Genomic DNA, 23519 nt, shown 5'->3' with positions numbered 1-23519 from the left:
TTTTTGTTTCTTCCTCCTGGTATTTTCTTTGGGGAGTCGTTTGTATTTGTTTTTGTTCTGCGCTCCCTTCATCTTCTCTTATCTCTTTGTTTCTCACCTGAAAGCCGAGGAGTTGGTGGCGCCCGCCCTCCTCCTCCCTCCATCTCTCTCTCTCTCTCTCTTTCTTCTCTCTGATTTCCAATCCCGGTTCATTAGGTTGGAGGATTGGCTTTCTTCCCTCGGCACACGTCTCTGCCACCCAAGCTGATTGGCTTTCATTATGGACCGGACACACACTCACACACACACACACATTGAAAAGCCTCTCCAATACCGAGCGCTATCAGTCTCCCCTCTCCGGCTTCTCTCGTCCTCCATTTCAATCTCTTTTTTTTTTCCTCTTTCTTCATGTTATCTCTGCTTCTATTCATCTCTTCCCTCTCCAAAGTGAAACAAGGTAGTTAGAAGTGTGTGTGTGTGTGTGTGACAGAGATTGTAGCTGTGAACACATAAAGCTCACACACACACACACACACACACACACACACACACACACACACACACACACACACACACACACACACACACACAGCTCCTATTAAACACCACTTGACAGGAGGAGGTGAGACGCCGGCGTCGACCCCGAGCTTCACTCTGTGTCCAGACACGTGTCCAGGTGTCGTCCGTCCCGGGAATACCCGGAAGCAGCAGAACGGAGCGTGAAAACACAAAGCGTAACTCCTAGATTATCTAATCTGGCGGCGGGCGTCCGTGAAACATCCGTGAACTTCTCCGTGCCGGGATTTTGTGTGACGGGACGAGGCTCCGGACGAGATGATCTGGTAACGCTGCTGGAGAAGCGGCCCGTTGACGAGGTCCGATTAAAGCAAATCTCACGAGGCGCGTGAACCGCCGACTCAGCGTCGTGTCTGCCTGCTGCCGCGTCACGAGTCTGAACTGCGTTGAAACATTACGTCTGGACGATGAGACGCCATTAAGACTTTTAAAGAACATTAAAAGAGCTTTAAGCTTGTTTGGTTGGATGTGATGCGACGCAGTGGGACAGATGCAGCAGCAGCGGTCCGTCTTTGCGGCCGCCGTCGTGTCGTCACGCCGGTTCCACGGCGGGAAGCTTGAACATGTAGAACTTTAAAGACTTCCTGTTCTCCGGGGCCGCCGGCCAGTCACACTTTTATCTCCCCGCCACAGAGAAAAGGGACTTTTCATTGTCTGCCAGGGTCATGTGGCCACTTTTCTCTTTGGAAAGATTTAATTTTTATTTTATCTGGCACATGTTCCCCAAAAGGTATTTCTGTGTCTTGGTGCCGCCGCCGCCGCCGCCGCCGCCGCCGCCGCCGCCGCCGCCGCCGCCGCCGGGTTTTTATAAAGAAGAATTTTTTTTTTTTTGATTTCCGCTTCACTTTTATTCGTTGTGGACGATTTTTTATATATTTTTTTTATTCCCGTGTTTCTCTGGCGCTCCGTCGCGCTGCATCGCTCACTTTTCTCCTCTTTTTCTTTGTCCCTCTCTCTCTCTCTCTCTCTGTCTCTCTCTCTCTCTCTCTCTCTCTCTCTCTCTCTCTCTCTCTCTCTCTCTCGCCCTTGACCCCATAATAAAAGAAAAGGATTATTTAAGAGAAATGGCAGCGTAATGAAAACCTGATTGTGTCCCGTGGTGCACTGCCGGCGGTACACAGCCCTACTCAGATGAGGCGGCGGCTGTTTGCAGTTGTTGTTTTATTATTTCTCTCATTGTCTCACTTCTTTCAGTTCTCATTTTCTCTCAGCATCACAATATCTCACTTTGCTCTGCTTGGGTTTCATTTCCTCTCTCATTTTGTTTCTGGCAGCGGGAGGAACCAGAGGACGTTGTGTTTTGATGATTTCCTCTGTGTGTTTCAGTGGCTGATGAGAGCAACGTGGGCTCGCTGATCGGCCCCAGGAAAGGTAAGACCGGCGCTCTGCCACCGACTCCCAGCATCCACCTCACCAAACAAACGTTTAGACAAACAGTGAATAAACAGCCCAATCCTGGAGATCGTGACTCGTCGACTTCGGGGAAAGTATTGAACATGAAGTACTCATGTTGTAATAGTTTGGGAATTTCTTTCTTCTGTCAGTTTGTGGTGATTTTCTCGGCTCTGATCTTTGGAAAGCCATGTGCCGCCTTTAAAAACAAAAAACAACAAATCTTTAACTGGAAACAGCCCAGCGTTTACTGCCATGCCAGTAATTTGACACCTGCCTCGCCTCGTTTCCAGCCCGTGGGATGTGAAGAATGTGAAGATATTAGAGGTTGTGGATTATAAACCTCATGTTGCTCACATCGTCCAGCTGATCTCTGGAATTCTGCACCTCAGAAGGGCTGCAAGAGACACACACACACACACACACACACACACACACACACACACACACACACACACACACACACACACACCTGCAGCAGCCTGTTGCCTGTGGAATACAAACGACCTGCGTACCTCCGCTCGACCTCAAATCCCCCGCACTCAGCATTCCCACAACTGGACCCTCCTTCCTCCTCTTCCTCCCTCCTCTTCCTCCCCCTCCTCCTCCTCCTCCTCTGCTGGCTTGACTTCCTTGGCAGTGCCGGTAGCCCTCACGGTCCCTGATAAATAAAGCGATCCATTTCTTCGCCGCAGCGCTCCTTTCTTCTCGTTTTTTCATCTCCTCTCACAGTTGACGTCTGGGCTAATGCGTATTGACGGAGCTTTTGCGTGTTTCTCATTTTTGCTGATGCGGTGGATTTTCCCCAGCTTCCTGCCCCCGCCCCCCCCCCCCCCCCCACCCCCCCTTTCTAAGTGGCCTCAGTGTTTCTTTATGGGCTTTGACATATTTCATTAGTGGGATGGTCTTAAGAGGCCTTCTTTAATCTGGCTAAAACCTTCTTCTCTCTGGTCGAGGTGCGCTGCACTCCTCCGCCTCACTCTCTCTCTCTCTCTCTCTCTCTCTCTCACTCCTCCTGTCTGCCTCCACTCTCCAGTTTTAAGAGCCCCCATCTTCAATGGAGCTTTGAGTTCTATTTCTTCTCTCCCCGCTTTCATCTCGGCCTGCACTCGTCCTTCCAATCGCCTGTCCCTTGATTATTCTCCGTCTCCTGCTTTTTGTTGCCAGGATCATCCCGTCTTCAGCCGCCGCTCAATCCCAAAACTTCATCCCTCCGTCTCTCTCAACATCCAATTCTCTGCTCATGATCACTCAGTTATTTTCACTCTCTCTCTCTCTCTCAACAGGCTGATCCCCCCTTTTTCTTTTTAGTCTCTCTCCGTCTGTAATCTTCACTTTTCTCTTTCCCGCTCAGCTGCAGCCGCGTCTGTTTCAGCTTTATGTGATTATGGTGAACAAGCTCCAGCCTCCGAGCTTCCTCCACCAGTCACACCCTCCCAGTGTGTGTGTGTGTGTGTGTGTGTGTGTGTGTGTGTGTGTGTGTGTGTGTGTGTGTGTACATGCACCCCGCAGACAGCTTGGAGAGTAATGGACAGTTATCCCTCCGTTCATCCCTCCATTCCTCTCTTTTAGAGTCTTAACATCTCCCCTGGCAGCGAGATACCCTTTCTCTTACAACACACCTGGGAGCCCGTCCAACACACACACACACACACACACACTGCAGTGGAGCCTCCAGCAGGACTGTCGTCGGCCATGTATTCCTCTTGTACCATATTGTGAGTTAACCGCTGAACCACTGGGTGTCAAACGTGACACAAGAGGCTCCGGTCCGGCCAATCACCAAGCAAATGGTAAAAATATCAAAGAAAACTGATGTTTCTTAAAACAAAGTTCTGACACGACACGACCCTGAGACCGGAGCTGAGATAATAAATGACAAGACTTTGTAAAAACACCCAGAATGCAACAGTTTTCTGGTCAGTTCACAGTATTTTTAATCATTTAAATAGACTTTCTGTCACGATTGGAGTCATTTACTGTAATAATTGTTCTAATATCATGTGTACTCTGCCCCACGACACAAGAAAACTTTATGATGGCACTATTTTACCACTCAGGATGAAGTTGTTCTGCATGTGGCCCCTGAGGTGAAGTGTGTTCGACGCTGCTGGACTAAGTGTCTCCAATTTATGTTATGAAGGAGTGATGAGCTGGATGGGAAGCTGAAGTGTTTTCTAGTCGAGGTGTAAAGTAAAGGCGCTTGCTTCACTGCACAGTCACCGGCCTCACATTTATAAATGGCGCCTGCCCCCCCCCCGTGAGCCCCCACCCCCCACGGCCCCCCGCCGCCCTCGCCCGTACGCTACCACCCCCGCGGTAATCCAGCAGAAGGAGGCAGTAATTATGAAATGGCCTTTTAAGTCCCCTCCAGTTATTAAAGCCATTCATCTCGGTGCAGGCCAAACACAAACAGCCCATACGTCCCCTCGCCCTCGTACATCTAAACAGCTAAACACAATTACTGGCCGGGGCGCCGCCTCCGCCCAGCTCCGTCTTCTGCCGCGTGACGGGGGGATTCTTCATGATGGAACGGGCCTTTAATTGAAGTCGAGCTTTGATTGGCCATAACATGGATTGGATTTGCCTTTACTGGCTCTCCAGTAGTTTGGAGTGGTTTGGTTTGAAGGCAGGTCGGTGGGATTATTAGGAAACGATCGCGGCTCTGCGGCGGATAATGACCATCAGCGTTTTCCTTCCAGTCGCCGAATCCAGTGAATAGAGATATTAGGAGGTGCCACTTTTCAGTTCAGAGGTCAGGCCTTGCGTCATGATGCTTCCGTCCTGTTTCCTCCAGTAAAGGTTTTAGGGTGTGGTGGTCGTTCAGTCTGAGATGAAGCGTCGGCTTCATCAGGCCTTTGTGTCCGTTTGTCTGGATTCATAAACATTTGTTGAGATGGAATCATTAAACCCTCTGCAGATCGTTCAGGCACAGAGCGGAGAAACTCCTCCTGCCTGTTTGATGCTTCTGTGGGATTGAATTCTTAAACCTTTATGGCTCCGGGTGACGCAGAGACGACCTGGCTCTTCACTGGTGTGTCTGTTTCTGCAGGTGTATAGCAGAGTGCAGGTCAGGGCCTGGTATACTCAACAGTGTGCGTGCGTGCGTGCGTGCGTGCGTGCGTGCGTGCGTGCGTGCGTGCGTGCGTGCGTGCGTGCGTGCGTGTATCTGGCTCCTGTGTGATTGTGAACCCAATTTAAAGAAGTACGGCCTCGAGCTCTGAGCCGCCGTCACACCAGTGGCTGAAGTGTCTCCTTGACAACAACTCAACGTCACACACACACTTTGCCCCCAGCAGTTTGAATGGGGGCAATGCCTTGTAACCTTGGCAACATATCTGCCAGCCTCCTACGACGCCGCTCGTTGTGCAGCTCACTGTCGTCCGGCTGAAAGGTGAGTGCTCAGATCCTGCTGAGTGTGTGTGCAGTGTGTGTGTCGTGTGTGTTTGCAAACACTCAAAAAGTCTGGAAATTAAAATAATTATTGGGGATTGAAAGTGAAAAATGCCATGAAGCTGTCGAGGTTTAACCCTTCGATTGGACGATGACCAAAGTTCATCACAATGAGGCAGAAAAATAAACAATCTGGTCTCGAAGATACTGAGGTCATTTATCATTGATGGTTGCAAAAGTTCTTCCAACTTTAAGGTTGAGAACAAGTTCTTTTATTGTGAAATAGCCGACTGTTCTTGAGTTCCAGCTACATGTGTCCAGATGTTTTCGGTCTTTGAAGATAGTTTGATAAAGATCCACTAAAAGTAGGGAAAGGATATTTCATTAAATGTGAACTTCTTTATAATATATTAATACTTTAGCAGATTTAGATTTTAGTTCCTTTATATATTATAAATCTATTACTTTACCTCCAGTTGAGATCATACTTTGCTCTCTGTAAGTGAAAAGAGTCTGACGCTGCTGATTTGAAGCCAATAATGTTAAAACTCTTCTCCAATGATTACAAACCTTTTTTCAGTTATTGACAGAAACCTGGGGAAACGGTCAGTCCTGACCGTGAGCATGAGGTTTAGTTCAGTGTGTGGTGGATCTAGAAAGTTCCAGTGTGTGTGTGCGGGGTGGATGTGCACACAGGCGTGGCCTCTGCAGTGGAAGTTGATGTGTATGTATTTAGCGAGGAATCCAGGCTTTTCACTGGTAATTGGCACGTTCTGCGTTTCTCTCCATAAAAGAAATTCACACGTTGTTTCGTAACAAACAAGTTGCTGCTGGAAATGACTGTTTTCTTCTGATCCCCGCCTGTTTTTGTCATTTCCAGCCCTCTTATTGGCGTGTCGAGTCATATTGTTCAAGGCAGAAGTGGATGTAGAGATCAGGAGAGTTCAGCGTGATTACATGCTGATTTTATTTAGTGGATTAAGAAGAACCTTCAGCAGGTGGAGGAGTTTAAGTGTCTTTGGGTCGTCAGGCGTCTGTGAAGGCTGAGAGCGGCTCGGCCCGGCCCGGCCCGGCCCGGCCCGCTGCAGCGGCGGCGAAATGGAAGCGCACCATTGTTTCTCGGCTGCAGTCAATTATGTAAAGAGGACAAAGTGAAATAAGATAAAATGGATTGTTCTGGCTGATAATGCTGAACGGAGCTCCCGGTTCTGGAATGAGAAAAACAAACACAGACACATTTTTGTGTTCGGGCACAGCGGGACAGGAAGAGGGAATAAAAACTACCAGCTGCTGATCAGATATGCTGGACAGAGCTGCAGGGAGTGTTGTTTTGGTATAAAAGAGGACGTTTTTTAACATCAAACTGCTTCGAGATTCTTCGCATGTCTTCAGCTTCGACCACAGACTTTTAAGTTTGCGGCTGTTTTTAGATGCGCCTTGTTTTTTTTTGTTGTTTTTTAAACCTGGCTGCTTCCAAATGTCAATTAAGGAAAGAAAAGTCTCTTAAGTTTGAGTGAAACATTAATAAATGTGTAAAGATGTTCATGTGATTAAACAACTTTAATGCACAAGAAGCAATGCAGGGAGTTTGAAGGTCTGGACTAGAAAAAGCAGGTTGAATGAGTCACATGTATAAATGATGATGTCATCAGCATATAGAGTCGCCTGCATCCCATCCTGCATACACACCTCGACTGTGTTGCTCTAAATTCAAACGTTTGAAGTTAAATAGCTGCTCTTTCTTCTCCTTACATTGTCGAAAATCGTCTCGTTACTTGTTACGACTGAGTGGAAAATAAACCCTGTAGAGAAAATGAGTTTAGTGAGAGCAAAGTAAAAGAAAACAGCATGTTTTTACTGAAATCATTGCGTTTTTTATCTTCTAATGCTCTTACCTGCTCTTATATTTCTCCTAGTCAGCTGCTGTAAAATCATTGTCCTGCATTATGTTTTCTTTCTCTATTGGCCCAACACTTCATTATGAAATATAATAGATTTTACCCTTTTATTTAACTGTGCTATTGTACTTCTACTTAAGAAGTAAAGTCCTTTGTTTATCACACAACAATTATACGTAGAATAATGTGCAGTGAACTGCTCTGAGTACATGTTCTGTACCGAAACAACAGTTTTTATCTGATAGAAGAATAAAAGAATAAAAAAAAACTGTAAATTTATAACACAAATAAATTTGCACACTGTATTACAATATTTAGAATAACAAAGGAGATAAAGGTACACAAAAGATAAATAGATAAATATCGGTAGTCCAGTGTCAACAGTACAAATACACAGTATATACAAGGAGAAAGGAGAATATATGTACGTAAACTTGTTCTGTTTTCTTAAACGGACTAATTGAAGTGTTGAAGTGTTTTTCTGAGCTCAGTGAAGGAGGATGAGGTGAAGTGGTCCTTCTGTCCTCTGAACCCGACATTATTGTTTGATGTGGGATGTGATACAGCTGTGAAGGGCATCGCCCGTCGTCCCGCCACTTTTCTTGGCTGTTAGGCTGTTTGTCAAATCTGTGCAGCAGCTTGAATCAGTGGCAATCAGGCGGCGGCGCGGCGAGCGGGTCGGCGAGAGCATCTGCTGGCACGGCGGGCAGCGGTATGTGATAAACGCTGATTTCACCCTCCATTGGATCGAGCTGGCGATGATAGCCACCTCTCCCCCGCTCATCCATCCTATTAAACCCTCATTATTCATTTACCTCCGCCGCCGGACGTGCTCGGGATGAGCGGCGCTCGCCGGCCCGCACGCAAACACACTTCCTGTGAAAACGGTGGCTCGTGTTGCCTCTGCCGTTTCATCCCGGGCGGTCAAGGACGCACGCCGTTATCTCAGACCGGCAGTATCGTGACTTTTATTTCTTAACTTGGAACAGAATTCTCACATTTTGCCTTAAACACACACACACACACACACACACACACACACACACACACACACACACACACACACACACACACACACTCTCTCTCTCTCTCTGCACTGGCAGGGAGCTTAATTCTATCAGGCTTGGAGCCGGACAGCCGTAATTACATTTGTGACACAAATCCTGCCTCTCAAATTGAGCGTTTTATTCCTGAGCGCCCCCCCAACTCTCTATTTATAACCCCTTATTCCCCATAAATCCCACTTCCTCTCAGAAAGTCAATTTGGGACTTAAAAGGCAGCGACGCTCTGCTTACTTCTTCCCTCCTCCTTTGACTCGCTGCTTCAGTTTCACTTTCCCCTCTTTTATTCCCTCGCTCCTTCCGAGCTTTGAACCATCTTGAAGAAGTCTGAAGCATCGAGAGTTTGAGGAGGAAAACCGCCCGGGTCCACCAGCTGACCCGTTTGTCTTCGGGGTGTTTATCAGGTCGCACTGTCAGAAAACAACCGTCGCCATAGCAACAGGTTGATTGTGTTCCCCTCCTTTTCCCCTCCTGTCTTCTCCTCTTTTCCTGCAGTTGTCTTTCCTTCCTTCCTTCCTGCTGACTCAGCTTTGGCCTTCGCTCCCCCGTCTGCGGCCTTACCAGAGCTACAGTACGATGGCAGTTCATTTACCCTCCTCATCCTCCTCCTCCTCCTCCTCCTCCTCCTCCTCCTCCCTCAGTCCTCACCTGTCCATGTTTCTCTCTCTCCACCACCAGCGCCGGCAGCCGGAGGCGCTCTGGGTCCGACCCTGGGCCTGTGGAAGTCCAGCTCCCTGGAGAGCCTCCAGTCGGCCATGTCGGAGGCCCAGCAGAGCCACGCCCAGGCCCGGGTGCCGTTCCACCGGCCGAAGCCGCACATGGTGCGCGGGCGCGGCTGCAACCAGAGCTTCCGCATCGCCATCGACAAGTCGTACGACGGGCCCTCGGAGGACGGTGAGGACACGCCTGCTAATGCACAACTGTTGCCGTCGGTCCAGATTGAGGCTCTTTCCTTCACACTGCATCCATTTAGAGCGAGCGCTCGCTGCCAAGGCACATCCTTCAGGTTTATAAGGCGCTGGCACTCAGGAGGAGCCCCGGCCTGCCAAGGGACAGTGCTTAGCCTGAGTACCTTAATGAAATGCCGCGCCGTTTCACCCACTCAGCAACTTACCACAACAACTTTATTCCTTGCAGCAGCATTTTTTTGTTTCTATGGTCGAACTCGTAGTCGTACAGATGTGAGACTAAAACCTGCAGATTGTGGTTTTTATTGTTTCATGCATGCGGCTGCACTAATCGTCGTTCCTCCGTTTCCTCTCGTCAGACGACGACCTGTCGGAGCAGAGCTCCGGCCGCGACACGCCGGCCAGCAGCTCCTCGCGCCAGGACCTGGACGGCGAGGACGACAAGAAGAAACCCAAAGAGAAGAAGACCGGCAAGAAGGGCAAAGGGAAGAAGAAGGGGGATTCTGCTGAGGACCGCGAGAAGAAGAGCAAAAAGAAAGGATTTGGCCTCCTACGGTAGGACTTGGTCTAAACTTTGGTTTTCTGGGGAAACTGAACAAAGTCTTCTGCAGCTGTGCAGTATTGGACGTAAACCGTAGAGACGAGGCGGCACCCGGCCCTACTTTCTGACTTAGGTGCACAGATGACCCCACTAAGCACTGCAGGATTATGGGAGATATGGGATTATTGGGTACGAACCCCACCTTCCCAGTAATGGAGGGCATCCATTACTCCTCAATCGAAGCAGAGTCCCCCGGACTGGGTACCGGCCCAAACCGCTTGTCAGCCCTTTATCACCGTGTCCCCATCATGATTGGTGGTGGTCTCCATCCCCCAGCAGCCGCCCTTATCTGTTGGCAGTGACACGGTGTGGTCAGTGTATCACCACACTCCCAACACTTGAGATTCAATTAGGCTGTGACGAGAGATAGCGCGGGCCGAGCGCCGGCCCACAGATGGCAGATAAGAATCCAATCGGCCGCAGTGTCAGGGGCAGTAATGGAAGAGATGTTCACACGGCGGAGAGGAGGGCGGCGACAGGAAGGGCGAGATGAAGGACACGCTCGGAGGAGAGCGTGTCGGCGGGCCGGCAGCTTAAATTCAGTCGCCCCGCCAACGTTGCTGCCGTTTGTCTTGCAGCATCTTAAGTAGTAGAATTCCTTCCACAGGAGACGCTGACTCGGCTCGCTGTGTGACAGATTGGGTCTGTATCTGCACCGCACCGCCGCCACTTCTCCTCTCTCGGCTTATATCCTGCCTTTTCTCACCCTCCAACCACAACATCCATGAAGTAGTGGTACTGGACTTCAGGCCAAACAGCTGACGTCGCGTTCACTTCGTCCCATTCAGTAAAATAACCTCGATGTTTGTGACGTTACTGACATAAGATATTATACGAGTCGAAAATATAAAGGAAATGCACTTTATCGACTCTGTGAGGTTAAACGATGAGGTGGTTCAGCAGCATGAGGATGTAGAAACACAACAACAAGCAAGAGCACAAATCTTACTTCTTGATGTGTTTCCACAGTCTGCAGCCTTTCTGAAGCAAAAATAGAATCAGTTTGTAAAATCAGCCTGTTGAGAAATGATTGAGACCCTGAAACCTTCCTATCCTTCTCTCTCTCCCTCTCTCCCTCTCCCTCTCCCTCCCTCTCTCCCTCTCTCTATCTCTCCCTCTCTCTCTCTGGCCTTTATCTGGCCAATGTGATTGTTATTGAACTTGAAATATGACTTAATTATCTGGAGTATTGCTCTGTTCAATCTGATTGTAGCCCTCAAATGTTATTTTACTCCGACGGCAGCATTAGGAAAAGGGCAAATCATAAACATATGACCTCAATTTGGCTGTGCAGAGAACGTGTGCACAACAACAGCTCGCACAACAAATGTTGGAAGTGGGCCTCGTCCTCTCAGTGGCCGTAAATATTTGGTTTCCCCGCGCCAGTATTTGAGGAACAAGTTGTTTTTGGCGGCCGCACGCCGACACCAGCTGGGTCTAAGGTGACCTGCAAACCCAATATTTGTTGTGGGAACATTTGTTTTGGGTTTTTATTTTTTTGTACTGAATCCATATGTGATCCTTTTTATATGCGGAGGAACGTTTCCTCAGAATACAGGTCTGGATCCTCTGCTCTGAGAGAGTCGTTGTTTTATATTGTTTTTATGGGAAAGAAGAATCTGGAAGAAACAAACGTTATATTGATCTTGGGCCTCAGCTCCCCGGCCGCCTCCTTAGATCATCTACAAGGTCAACTGACCACATGTGAACCGAGTCCTATTTGAAATTATTGCTAAATATTAAGAAGGACGATATATTTTCCTGACAATATATGCAGCGTTTAAGTTCTCTGCCTCGAACCGCCCTCCAGCTAAAACAAGCTTTTATTCTGCTGCTTCCCTCTGATCGCTCACTGAATGTGTAGTTTGACACCAGCATCGAGCCTTCTTCAGCTTCATTTATCTGATCGAAGACTCGTGAATCGTCCCGGTGTGATGTGAACGTGCTCCGCTGTCCATGTGATCATAACTCGTTTCTCTGGTTTGGCGTTACTGTCGCAGCGTCCGTCTCTTTATTGGAGCGCCGCCAGTTTTCGGCTGAATTGTGTAAAAATACGACTCCAATGAGATTACCCATGATGTCAGGTAACGGCCCAGAAGGTGCAGAATGTTGTGTCTGTGCAGCGACTGGCCTGGTTCCCATCAGCAGCCTCTCCAAGCCCCGCTCGCCGCTCACCGCCCTCGCTGCTAAACAAGCCAAGATAAGTGGCAGCGGCCTGCAGACCTTCCTCGCCGGCGCTCGGCAGCTCGCCTCGTCTGTATGCAGCAGGCGGCGGCGAGGACTCGGCCTGGAACGTCGCCTCGGGGGCCTCGCCACTGACACACCGCAGAGCGAGCGGCGCTGCCGCTCTGTTCCCCCTCAACATCGCCGCCACTCCCTCGTCTGCGGCGTCTGACCTGCTCAGCGTCGCAGATCAAACCTCTTCACTCCTCGGTTCAACTGGAGACGTTTTGCTTCTCGTAAAACTAAATTCTTCTTTCCCTTTTGGCCCCAAAATGCTGTTTTTACAAGTTTTCTCCTCCCTGCAGCTCACACTGCGGATTAGATGTCATGGTTTTATCCAACTTGACTTAATCGTGAGGTCGGGGGTTTGACGGATATAGCTTGTGACTAACATCCTCTGATTGTGTCATCAAGCCAGCGTCTCTCCGGAGCGACAGCCGCCGTGCGGCGAATGGTGATCTGCTGGCGTTTTTACACGCTTTCTCCTGGCGTGTCGTCGCCCAGCTGCCCCTGCCGGGCAGCAACGCACCCCTTCTGCCCCGCGTCCCGTCACTCACTCACCGGAGAGCAACGCCGTCGGCACGCCGCCGCCCCTCGGCCCTTCTGAGGAAACATTGACGCCGGCGTTTTGCTGTTTACAAACCCGCGTACATCCGACACCCCCACGACTCCCAGAAATCCGACAGGGAAGCAAGCCAATTAGCGCTATCCGTTCCGCCGCGCGGTATCGCACCGCAGCAGCTGAAAGGTGGCGGTGGCGGCGGACTGGAGGAGCGGCGCCGCTGCCTGATGGCTGATGGATCACTGCAGCCATTGTGCTCACCGTCTCCTGCTTCACTTCGTCCTCGTGTCTCCAGTTCCTCTGTGGGACAACGGCTGTGCCCTTGTCTCTTCTTCCTCCGTCTCTCCACTCAGTCTCACACACTCCAGGCTTTCTCTGCCACCTCCTTGCTCTCTGTCCTTGAGTGAACTATTGATTTAGCTCGGCGACATTCGACAAAATGAGCTGTCAAGTCCTGCATGAATTCACACAAGTTCGCGATTTTCTGCAATTAAGTGTGCTAATGTGTGCAGCGCGAGGTCGCCGAGACCTCCTGCCACTTAGAGCGGAGACGGGGCGACTTAATCCTCCTTTCTTTTGGAATCCAACTGTCTCGGATACAGTAATTACTCCGTTTACGTTGCGTCGTCTCAAACTCATCAACTTCTCAGTGACTTCAAACGCCTGAGACCGGGGGAGCGAGGATGCAGCGCGAGCAGACCTCTGCTTGTCACCGCAGCCAAATCCCCTGACATGTTTGTGTGGGTGCCTCAGCAGTGAGTCTTAAGCTGCGACGGGGGTAAACTGGAGGTGCGCTACCTAATCCCACCATTGGTTAATGCACCGCAGGTGGATTGCTTTGATCCAACATCTCGTCTGGCATTTAAGGGCCGTTAGGAGTCTTCAGCAGAGCGGTTATTAATATTCGCCTATGTAAAATATGCATTAGGCCATACATTTAGCTCACTGGATTGGCCCTGCTCTCGTGGATAAGCATTATCTCTCTTAATTCATCTCTTTATCGCCCCTTAAATAATATATGCGAAACCACAAATCACTGTCTTTGCAACACATGACATGTCGGGAGCCGGCGGCCGCGGCTTCCTAATCACTTGTGCATTAAACACAAGCTCACAGGGAAGGTGCAGGATGTCCTCCTCCCATCAGGTCGAGGTTAGAACACCTGGAATGGACATGGAGTCTTAATATCTGCAATTACAGCAGCTACAGATTCACTCTTTGTGCAAAGATATTCATGAGAGGAGTGTTTGGTTTGCCTTTGCTGGCACTTGAATGAAGTCAGTGGTTGTTATTCGGAGCTGTTATGTTGGAGAACATCACAGTACAGCAGACTCTTTCTCTCAGACCCTGAAAACGTCCCGTATCACCGAGATGCTTCGAGCAGCAGGCGGTGAGTCGACATTTATGGGGGAAAAAGCAGCCTGGAAATGACAGCCATTTCCTTTTTCTTTTCATAATTCAGATTTGTGTGCAATTTGCTCCCTGCAAGACTCCTGACACCCTAAATAGAAAAAGCTGCCAAGTATTTTCATCGCCGCTGAAAATGAGCTCCTGCGTTTGCAGCGGCGGCTTCCTGTACTCGCCATTGAGGCACAATTCTAATTTACAACTTTGCAATGGAGGCAAACAGACGCTGTCGCTATCAGCGTCGGCAGCCGCCGGAAAAACAAATTAAGTTTTTTCCCTCCGTTTCTCCTCCTCCGTTCAGCGCGATGGGCAGCTTCCCCCGAAATGATGTGCAGGTTTATTGGTGTTGATGTGAGCTGTCAGTCAAATATCAGAGGGACGGGGAATTGACGGCGGAGATGATGAGGAAATCCTCATGCATATATATCAGCTGATAAAGGGCCGGCCGGCCGCCATCGCTTCCCCGCCCCTCCCTCGGTCGTTCTCGCTCTCCCCCTTGAAATCCCTCCCTCTCTTCTCACGCCGAAGCCTTTTATGTCGCTCGCCCTTCATACAGCGGCTCTGAGCCGCTCTCTCTCTTAGTGACGGCGAGCTGCAGCCTGAAACTCTGGAACTTCACTTAATTTACTTGAATTGTGATTCAGCGTCCTGGTTGATCTCAAACAGCCTCAGCGAAGTGGAAAGCAGCAGGATGAAACAGTTTCTCTAAAGTTAACGTGGAAACCTCAGCAGCTGCGTTCACTTCTCTGCTGCTCTGCTCTACAGGGAGAACAACAGTCACTGAACTCCAACCAGCTTTTCTTATGCAGATGACACACACACACTCAAAACACACTCAAAACACACTCAACACACACAAAAACAAGAAAGTCGCCTCTTGAGAAGCCGCCTGGTTTTTGTTCTCGTGCACCGATACGCTGAAGATGAGCTGCATGACGAGGCAAAGGGAACTTTACTTTATTACCGTCTAAAACTATGAAGGCTTTTATTATGGTGAGCTTAAGTGTCATTTTATTTAAGTGGTCACGTTCAGCCAGTTTCTCCTCCAGAGGGTCGGCCTTATAGAGCAACAATAACCTTTAAATATGAACTTTTCTTTGTTGTGGCGCAGATTCTACATCATCTTCCTCCTCCTTGTTTTCTGAAAACAGTTTAAATCGAATTACTTTGAAACGTGAGTCATGTAAGAAACTTGAAAAGAGAAAAATAGTTTTTGAACGAGCGTAGATGTGATTAGGAATCCGTTCGTTCATTCTTCTTATCGTCTGTGGAGAAACACGATACCCTCATTTGGACAGTGAATCATCCTCCGCACTGTAATTATCAAACGAGACAGGCTGCGACTTCCATTTGTGTCCATCGGTTTCCCCATCGATCGGTCGGTGAAGACGTTTGGATTGACCCCGAGAGACGGGAGCGTTTGAGGCGCAGACACGTTGGACGTCTCGGCCGCCGTCCGGCCATCAGTCACCGGCCAATTAAAGCTTATCAAGGAAACGGTCACGACGATTATCATGTGATGTCACCTGTCGGCGGACGCTCGGGGCGCCAGGAAGCCATTACACCTCCGCTGGCCGCTCGGTCCCGTCCAGTCGTCTTCACGTCCGGCGTGATGGACGAGCTTCCTCTGTGGTTTAACCACACTTGACCTCTGCGTTCCGCCGGGTCAAATGTCTGTTGTCTGAGGTTGTGCGCCGGGCCGGAGGAGACGCCACTCCAACCTTTCCCAGCACGCCGACGGCTCCCGTCTGGAGACGAGACGCCGGCTGGAGGACGACTTGAGACGCAGCGTCGCAGAGTTCACACTCAGCTTCATCATGAAGCATCAAACACGCTTTGAAAAACACATTTAGTGGTTCATTTCTCAACTTTACCTGGAATTAACAGGCTTGTGTCTTAGAAGATCCATTTTACATTTTAAATGGATGAAAACGTTTCTGGTTTAGTGGGACACGTAAATAGACTTTGTGGAGGACATGTCCCCTTTATGCTTCTAATCCAACATCTACCTTCAGTTCAGAGGCGATGCAACACCGACGAATGGAAATCAAACATTTTGAATTAAAAATATAAAGCCATGCAGATAAAACAATGAGGTTTGAGGCTTAAATGAACTGACTGACAAGAACAGAGGACCTGAAGGCTTCATGAATGTGGAGTGGCGAGGTCTTTGAAGGAGCTGTGATGGAGTGTTCAGAGGTCAGAGGTCAGCCTCCGCTGGAGTATTTACTGTCTAGAGAGAGCGAGAGAGAGAGAGAGAGAGAGAGAGAGGGAGGACGAGTCTGTAGCCCGCCGCTCTCCTTAAATATTAATGTCTTTCCTGACAGTAGTGGGGGGGGCGGGGCTAAAGACAAGACAAATGGCTGCAGGCGACGGGATTTTATGTGGAATCACTAAAGTGTGCCACAAATCAGAATGCAAACAATTAAAGAGACGCTGCGCTCGTCTCCCCCCGCTTCTTCCTCCTTCCCAGAAATCACTTCCTTCCTTTTCTCCTCGCTTTTTATTCCCTTTCTTTGCATCTTTAATGTCCCTTCTGAACATGTGGAGAATAGGAAGGTGAGATTTTTGCAGCTCAGAATATTGTGAATGTGAAGAGAAGAAACACCGTTACTTTGAAGTAACTCGTGTAAGAAATTACTCCAAACCTACTTAAAGTTTGAAGTACTTTTTAATTTACAAATGAATCCCATTTCAGACGGTGAAAGATATACAAGTAGAAAACACACAAATCCTCAACATGAAAATCCTCTGCAGACATTTGGACTTAAATTGAAGTTGTGAAGGTACTCGACAGTTACTTCTGATTTAAAAGTAGATTACAGATTGTATTTACATATGAGTAACGACGACACTGCGTCTGAACAAAGCATACGAGACGTCGTTCTTTGTTTTCATCTGGATTCTCCTCGTTACTTCCTCCCTTCCTCACATTGTCCTCTCTCTCTTCCTCCTCGCTCCTCTTCATCACGCCGTCTCGTCTGACAGCAGTATCGTTACTCCAGGGACCGGCGGCCGCTGATTAAGACGAGCTTTCCATGAATCCTCTGTTCTCCTGGGAGAACAACCTGCTGTGTGTTTATACCTCTTCATCTCTCTCTTTCTCATACCTGTCTCTCTCTCTCTTTCTCATACCTGTCTCTCTCTCTCTCTCTCTCTCTCTCTCTCTCTCTCTCTCTCTCTCTCTCTCTCTCTCTCTCCACTAGCTGCTAAATTACACTCATTTAAAGAGGAAAGTAAAGCAATTCCCCCTCTCTATTTTGTTTTTTCTTCCTATTATCTGTCTGAGCGTTCGGCTGCTCCGCTGCTTCTTTAGGAAGATGAATTTGCTAAAAAAAATCACTTTGGATTTATTGTAGAACTGCCGGTCGTGACACTTCCTTAAAACCAGAGTGAGTGGATTCATCCTCCTCCTCTGGCATCTTCCTCCCTGCATTATTAATACGCCCTAAGTGAAGCTGTTTTAACCACCATCAGCATCATGGCGCGGCAGTTTTACCCCTCACCTTCTTCTTTTTGCATCGTTTCTCCTGTTAATGGACGCTGATTTGGAGCAAATGGAATGAATATGGAGGGAGAAGCAGGATGAATAGATCCAATCAGACCCGGTGGGGAGACCTGTGTTCACGCTGGGTGTTACAATAAAAGAAGAGGCTGTTATTGGCTGGCCGGGGTGTCGGTGGGTAGCGGGCGGCGGCGGCGGCGGCCTGGCGTGACCCCGCCGCCGCCGCCACCTCCGGGCGACCATCCACTTGTAGCCCGATCCGCACTTCCCCGAGGAAACCTCCCCGCTCTGGAAGAGCGCCCGTCCTCTATTTTCTGCCCGACTGTTCCTCCGTCTATTTGCAGCCTGGAATAGTTTCCGAGCGCCGAGCCCCGTGACGTCACACTCCTCCGTAGTGTTAATCTCTCACTCCTTTCTTTTCTTCGCTGCAGAACTCCAGTGCGATGCGAGCGCTCGTCTCCAAATACATACAGAGCAATCTAATTACTGCGATAACAGTTCTGCTGGGCTGATTAACGCTTCTCTCTGAACGCAGCGCCGCTCCTGCTCCACGCTTCCTAAGCTGCTTTCTCCTCCCCGGCCGAGCTCCGGCGCTCCTCTTCTTCTTTCTTCCTCCTCTTCTCCTGTTCCTCCTTCGTCCTCCGAGGCTGATCGGCCTTTTTAACCAGCTCTGCCTCATTTAATTCTTCCTTTCTTTTCTTCTTCAACATTTCCTGTCTTCCGTCTCGAGGCGTTCGGGGCAGTTTTTCTTCTTGTTCCTTCAAACTCTTCTTCTTGTTGCTGGTTTCCATCCTGAGCTTCACCTGGAGGCTCGTCCAATCAGCTTTCAGCACCACTGGATTATTTAAAAGACGCCATTCCGGTTCTGAAGACTCTTTTTGTCAAACATGCAAACAATCAGTCGTTAAAAACTGGGCTGGACGAGGTGTTGGTGTATTTCCTGTTTGTGTACATGAGGTTTGTGTACATGAGGTTTGTGTACATGTTGATAAGCAGCTGTTATTGTTTACGTGCTCGTCAATATGTACCTGAGCGTTTGAGGGCTTTTCCTTTTCCAGTAGCGTAAGAACTTAAAAAGTGAGAGGACGTTCAGATCCACTGGATCCTCGACCGTCAGGAGCAGCTTTGGGTTCCATGTCTTTCTTTCCCAGGATGATGGGAGGTGGATGTTTGTCAAACTTTCCCCCCCGAAGGGAAACGAGCCGCAGCCTCCCACCACCTGGACAGATTAGCAAACAGCTTCTTCTCCTCTTCACGTTGAAATGTTGGCAAAACGAACGTGAGTGATGCAACGTCTCGCCAACGTTACACATGATTTAGCATTAATGTCTGAACACTCTGCTGCGCGGCTTCAGCGCCGATTTAAATGCTCGTGCAGTTTTACTCGCTCAAGTCCACCTTTTGGTATTTTAATGTGAAATCCTTGCCGCAGTAAGAAGAGATAGAAACCAGTGGAAGCAGCAAACATAAGCTCACTGCGTCTTTATCAGAAAACATCACTGACGTAGTAGATGGTTCATGTTCAGAGGAACTATTTACTACGGCGGCGGTGCACATGTGCAGTAGCAGCATCGTTGTGTAAACAGACACAAACAGTTTTGTGTTTTTACTTGAAAACGGGGACATAATCCCACATCAGAGACTCTGGATTTTAACCCTTACTGGTCATTTTGAATATGAGATTTCTGTAGCGTCAGGTCCTCAGCTCAATGTCATATCGTGGAGCCTCGTAGCGGCGACCTCGGGGGATCAGGTTTCACCTGCTCCATCACATCAGGAGTCAGAGTCAGTCCAGAGCAGCTCGTCTTACTTCCTCTTCTGATTTCATTCTGACCACAACGCTTTCTAATATTGTTTCTTCATCCCTGTAGATGACGAGATCCTATAGTGTGTGTGTGTGTGTGTGTGTGAGTGTGTGTGTGTGTGTGTGTGTGTCACCTCACGCAGCGTATGGCGAGGTGTTCACGAGTGTCACCAAGTGTGTGAGCTCACACAAGTAATGTACACACACAGGTCAATTATATCCTTGTCCTCCAAGCAAAAACAAGACAACACACACACACACACACACACACACACACACACACACACACACACACACACACACACACACACACACACACACACACACACACACACACACACGATGCTGGTTCTGTCTGGCGATAACCGTACCGAGGCTGTGAAAAGGAACACAGTGTAAGAGTGTGTCTGCTACATCCACCTCCTGTCGGGCTAATTGCCCCGGTCAGGTCTGTGACATCACCACCAGGCCGGCTCTGATCTCACTGGTACATATAGAGCCTCATTAGAGAACCCCCCCCCCCCCCCCCCCCCCCACCCCCCCCACTATAAAGACAATGACAGCAGCAGCAGTAATTACACTCAGTCCCACTTTCTTTCCTGCTGCAGCAGATTCCTGCTGCGTTTTGTCCCGCTGCCGTTTGTGATTTTGATGAAGTGACTCGTCGTCGTTGATCAAGGAGATTTGGGCCAATAGAAGGAGACGAAGAGGAGCAGAGGAAGACTAGCAGAGGAAGAGGAGCAGAGGAAACGGGCCTCTGACAGTAAAATAGCTCCTGACCTTTTTAACCCTGGAAAAATAGTTTTCTTCCTTTTTTTTTATTTCTTTGGGTCAAAAGACCATTAAATTGCTTTTCAAAATGACAATTTAAAAACATATTATCTCGGGACATTTTTCAGTAAATGGCTCAATCAGATGAGTGAAGTTCCACAAGGTACGAAATGTGGTTCCAACAAAAAACAACCTTCATATACTTTCCCGATCTCCTCGTTTCCATCCAAACATCTTAATCTAACACCAGACGAAACAACCCGGCAGGTGTGACTGAGTCCGTGTGAAACCCGTAAGGTGTGTGATGTTATTGTGTGACTGTCGGAGCCATTGCTGATGTTCAGTCGTGACGTATTTGCAGTGTGTCTCCACACCGGGCCAATAAAAACCCCACATCTTCGCTATACGTTACATAAAATGACACGTCGGCTGCTGGAGGCTCCCGGGCCCGACGGGGTGACGGCAGGGCGACGGCAGGCTAATGATGACAACGCCACGGTAATAATGGTTCCCAGTAGCTCACATGACAGTGGGGAGTGTATTAAGTGGGGCACCAAAGCAGCCGGAGTCACCCGGACCCCCGACTTCCCCTAATGAGAGTTTGATGGAGTGGCTGTGGAGGTAGATAATGCTGAGGTAATGAGATGTCCTCCTGCAGGAGACTGTTTGCAGCTCCCCACAGACTTCCTGTGTGTGTGTTTCCTGTCTTGATGTATATTGCTGTCTCTTCAGTGTGTGTGTGTGTGTGTGTGTAGCCTGTATTTGTGACGATCCTGTTTCTTCCTGGATTTCTGTGAATGTGATGCGTTTCTATCCAGCTGCAGAAGAAGAAACTCGACAGGAAATTAACTGTCAGATTCCTGAAAGAAAGAGGAAAAAAAAAAAAAAGTGTCCTGAGAAGAGACGGAGTTAATAAACAGAATAATAAAAATGAAAAAGAAAAGGTACGCAATGCGACATCTTTAACAAACATGTGGCTCCCAGTGGTGTTATGGTGAAGAAGAAGGTGGGGGGGGGGGGGGGGGGGGGGGTAACCGGCGCTCTCATGGCAGGTACACGTCTCTAATTGGGAGTCCCATCTTCTCTCCTCCTCCTCCCCCTCCTCCCTTTCTTCATCTCTCCTCAAGACAATGCAGCGAGAACCAGAGGCTTTCCTAATTAATGCAGATATAATGATCGGTCCAACCGAGGACCTCTGCCCCCTCAGAATGTTGATGAAGGGTGTGTGTGTGTGTGTGTGTGTGTGTGTGTGTGTGTGTGTGGACTCGGGCTAATCTATTTACCATAATCATCCACGTGGAGCTGCAGAGACGATGTTTCTCCTGCAGATCCTTCAGATTTCTTGGTGGTCGCCACCGAGCTAATTGCTGCTCTGCTGTCATGTGGGGAGTGTTTAGAAAATCCAAACAGATCCAGGAGGGTAGAAAAAGGCGATGCCGCGGCGGCGGCGCTCCCACACTGGTTCTGTGGCTGAAGGATCTGGAGGTCGTGAGGTGGAGAAACATTACAGCAGCTCAGGAAATGAAACGGCGACAGATTTAAACTAAAACCGGCGGAGACATCACTCAGCCAGCGCCGCTCAGAGGACTTTACTCACCAGGCTCGTGAGCTCTGTGTATAACGTCGCCTGGGACCCCAGTGGCGTCTCACCAGATAATCCTCCAGGAGGTGAGGAGGGCGAGGCGGCCTCCTCTTCCTCTGTTTGCTCTTCATCGTGTCGATTAAACGTCTGCTCAGGTTGAAGGTGGCGAGGGCGACGGGAGGCTCGCGTGTGAACGACACCAGTGTGGTTTGTTCTTTCCTGTCAGATACAACAAATGTAGAAGCAGATCATGTGAGTTTAACCCTTTCAGAGTCTGGGTCGATGCTTCTGTAATGTCACTGTGAAACGCCACAAACACACCAGTCCCTCACTGCTCTGCTTCCTTCTTCCACTGATCACACCACGACCTTTTGAAATCCGTTTGCGTCGTGTTTTAAGGGAGGCTCATGTCTCATTAAGAGGGACCGAGCCCCCCTGCAGTTCACACCCTGGATGTCTGTATTATGGAGACTGTCCACCTACTGAGCATGTGCAGAAGAATGTGTTTTCAGTGACTTGGTGTAAACGAGGCCTGATAGTGGAAGGAATATTCTGGTAAAGACTCGTCACACACACACACACGCTGCATGTTGTCTAGCTGTTGTCATTCATGTCAAATACACTTCAGTACTGAGAGGACGTTCCTCCTGATTGGCTTTGTGCAGAGAAAAGAGTAAGAAATATGGACTGTGCTGCATAAAGCTTCAGGAACACCCAGCGGGGGGCCACGTAAAGGAAATGTGTCGATTAAATACACCTGAGAGCAGGTGTAATCACCCAGCGTGTGCGTGTGTGTGTGTGTGTGTGTGTGTGTGTGTGTGTGTGTGTGTGTGTGTGTGTGTGTGTGTGTGTGTGTGTGTGTGTGTGTGTGTGTGTGTGTGTGTGTGTGTGTGTGTGTGTGTGTGTGTGTGTGTGTGTGTGTGTGTGTGTGTGTGTGTGTGTGTGTGTGTGTGTGTGTGTGGTTGTGTGTGTGTGCGTATTAAGCTGCAGTAATTTGATTTGCCACCTTTATTCCTGCGTTCTTCACAGCCAAACACAAGTAGCGTGACTCTGCCCTGCTGCTGGTGACAATGACCCACGCAGGCAGACGTGAGGCGGTTAGATGAGCTAAAAACAAGACTAATTGCTGGGTGGACGGTGCCAGGCCGGTGTGGCGTCCACGTCCAGGTCTCCACTTGGCCCGGCCGGCGGGTTGCCATTCAGGCCACGTATCTGCCTGGAGCAGTAATGAGAAGTGCCTGGCTGTTAATGAGATAAACACAGACATTAGATTGGCTCAGCGGGGGAACGAGAGGGTGAGAGAGAGGGGAGAGGAGTGAGGTGCAGGGTGAGACGGAGATGAGAGAGATGGAGGGATATGAAATATTTAGAGCAAAAGAGGTTCGGTTAATTCCTTAAAAGTGTGAAGCGGCTTCGTTATAACTGGAGCGGCGGTGACGAGTGTGTTTCTGCTGCCGGACGGCGGACGAAGCTCCTCCAGGTCCTAACGACCAGTTGATAGGAAAAGCTTAACACACTGAACACAATGCTGAAGTATTCATTCTCCATATGCTGTGTGACGGCTGTAGCCCACACACACACACACACACACACACACACACACACACACACACACACACACACACACACACACACACACACACACACACACACACACACACACGGTGCAGATCGTCAGCGCCTGCTGTGACATTATAACCGTATCTGTCATTAGGAAGTCTTTTTCCAGGCGAAGCCGCTAATGAACGCAGGCGGTGGCTGAGCGTGAGCCACTGTGTCAACATTTGGAGAGCTGCTGCAGTGTGTGTGTGTGTGTGTGTGTGTGTGTGTGTGTGTGTGTGTGTGTGTGTGTGTGT

The 23519-nt window shown here is 49.1% G+C and overlaps 1 protein-coding gene across 1 annotated transcript in view; it reads left to right on the top strand.

Moving 5' to 3' along the window:
- Positions 1-23519, top strand: part of pard3ba (par-3 family cell polarity regulator beta a) — a 119923-nt gene that overhangs the window by 57580 nt on the left and 38824 nt on the right. The window contains exons 16-18 of the mRNA XM_080493013.1: positions 1882-1926; positions 8979-9194; positions 9568-9763. Coding sequence (XP_080349139.1) covers positions 1882-1926; positions 8979-9194; positions 9568-9763 — 457 coding nt within the window. The remainder of the gene's footprint in view (positions 1-1881; positions 1927-8978; positions 9195-9567; positions 9764-23519) is intronic.

The sequence above is a fragment of the Lipophrys pholis genome, assembly GCF_963383615.2.
Source record: "Lipophrys pholis genome assembly, chromosome: 23".
NCBI classification, from domain to species: Eukaryota; Metazoa; Chordata; class Actinopteri; order Blenniiformes; family Blenniidae; genus Lipophrys; species Lipophrys pholis.
This window is presented reverse-complemented; position numbering and strand designations above follow the sequence as displayed.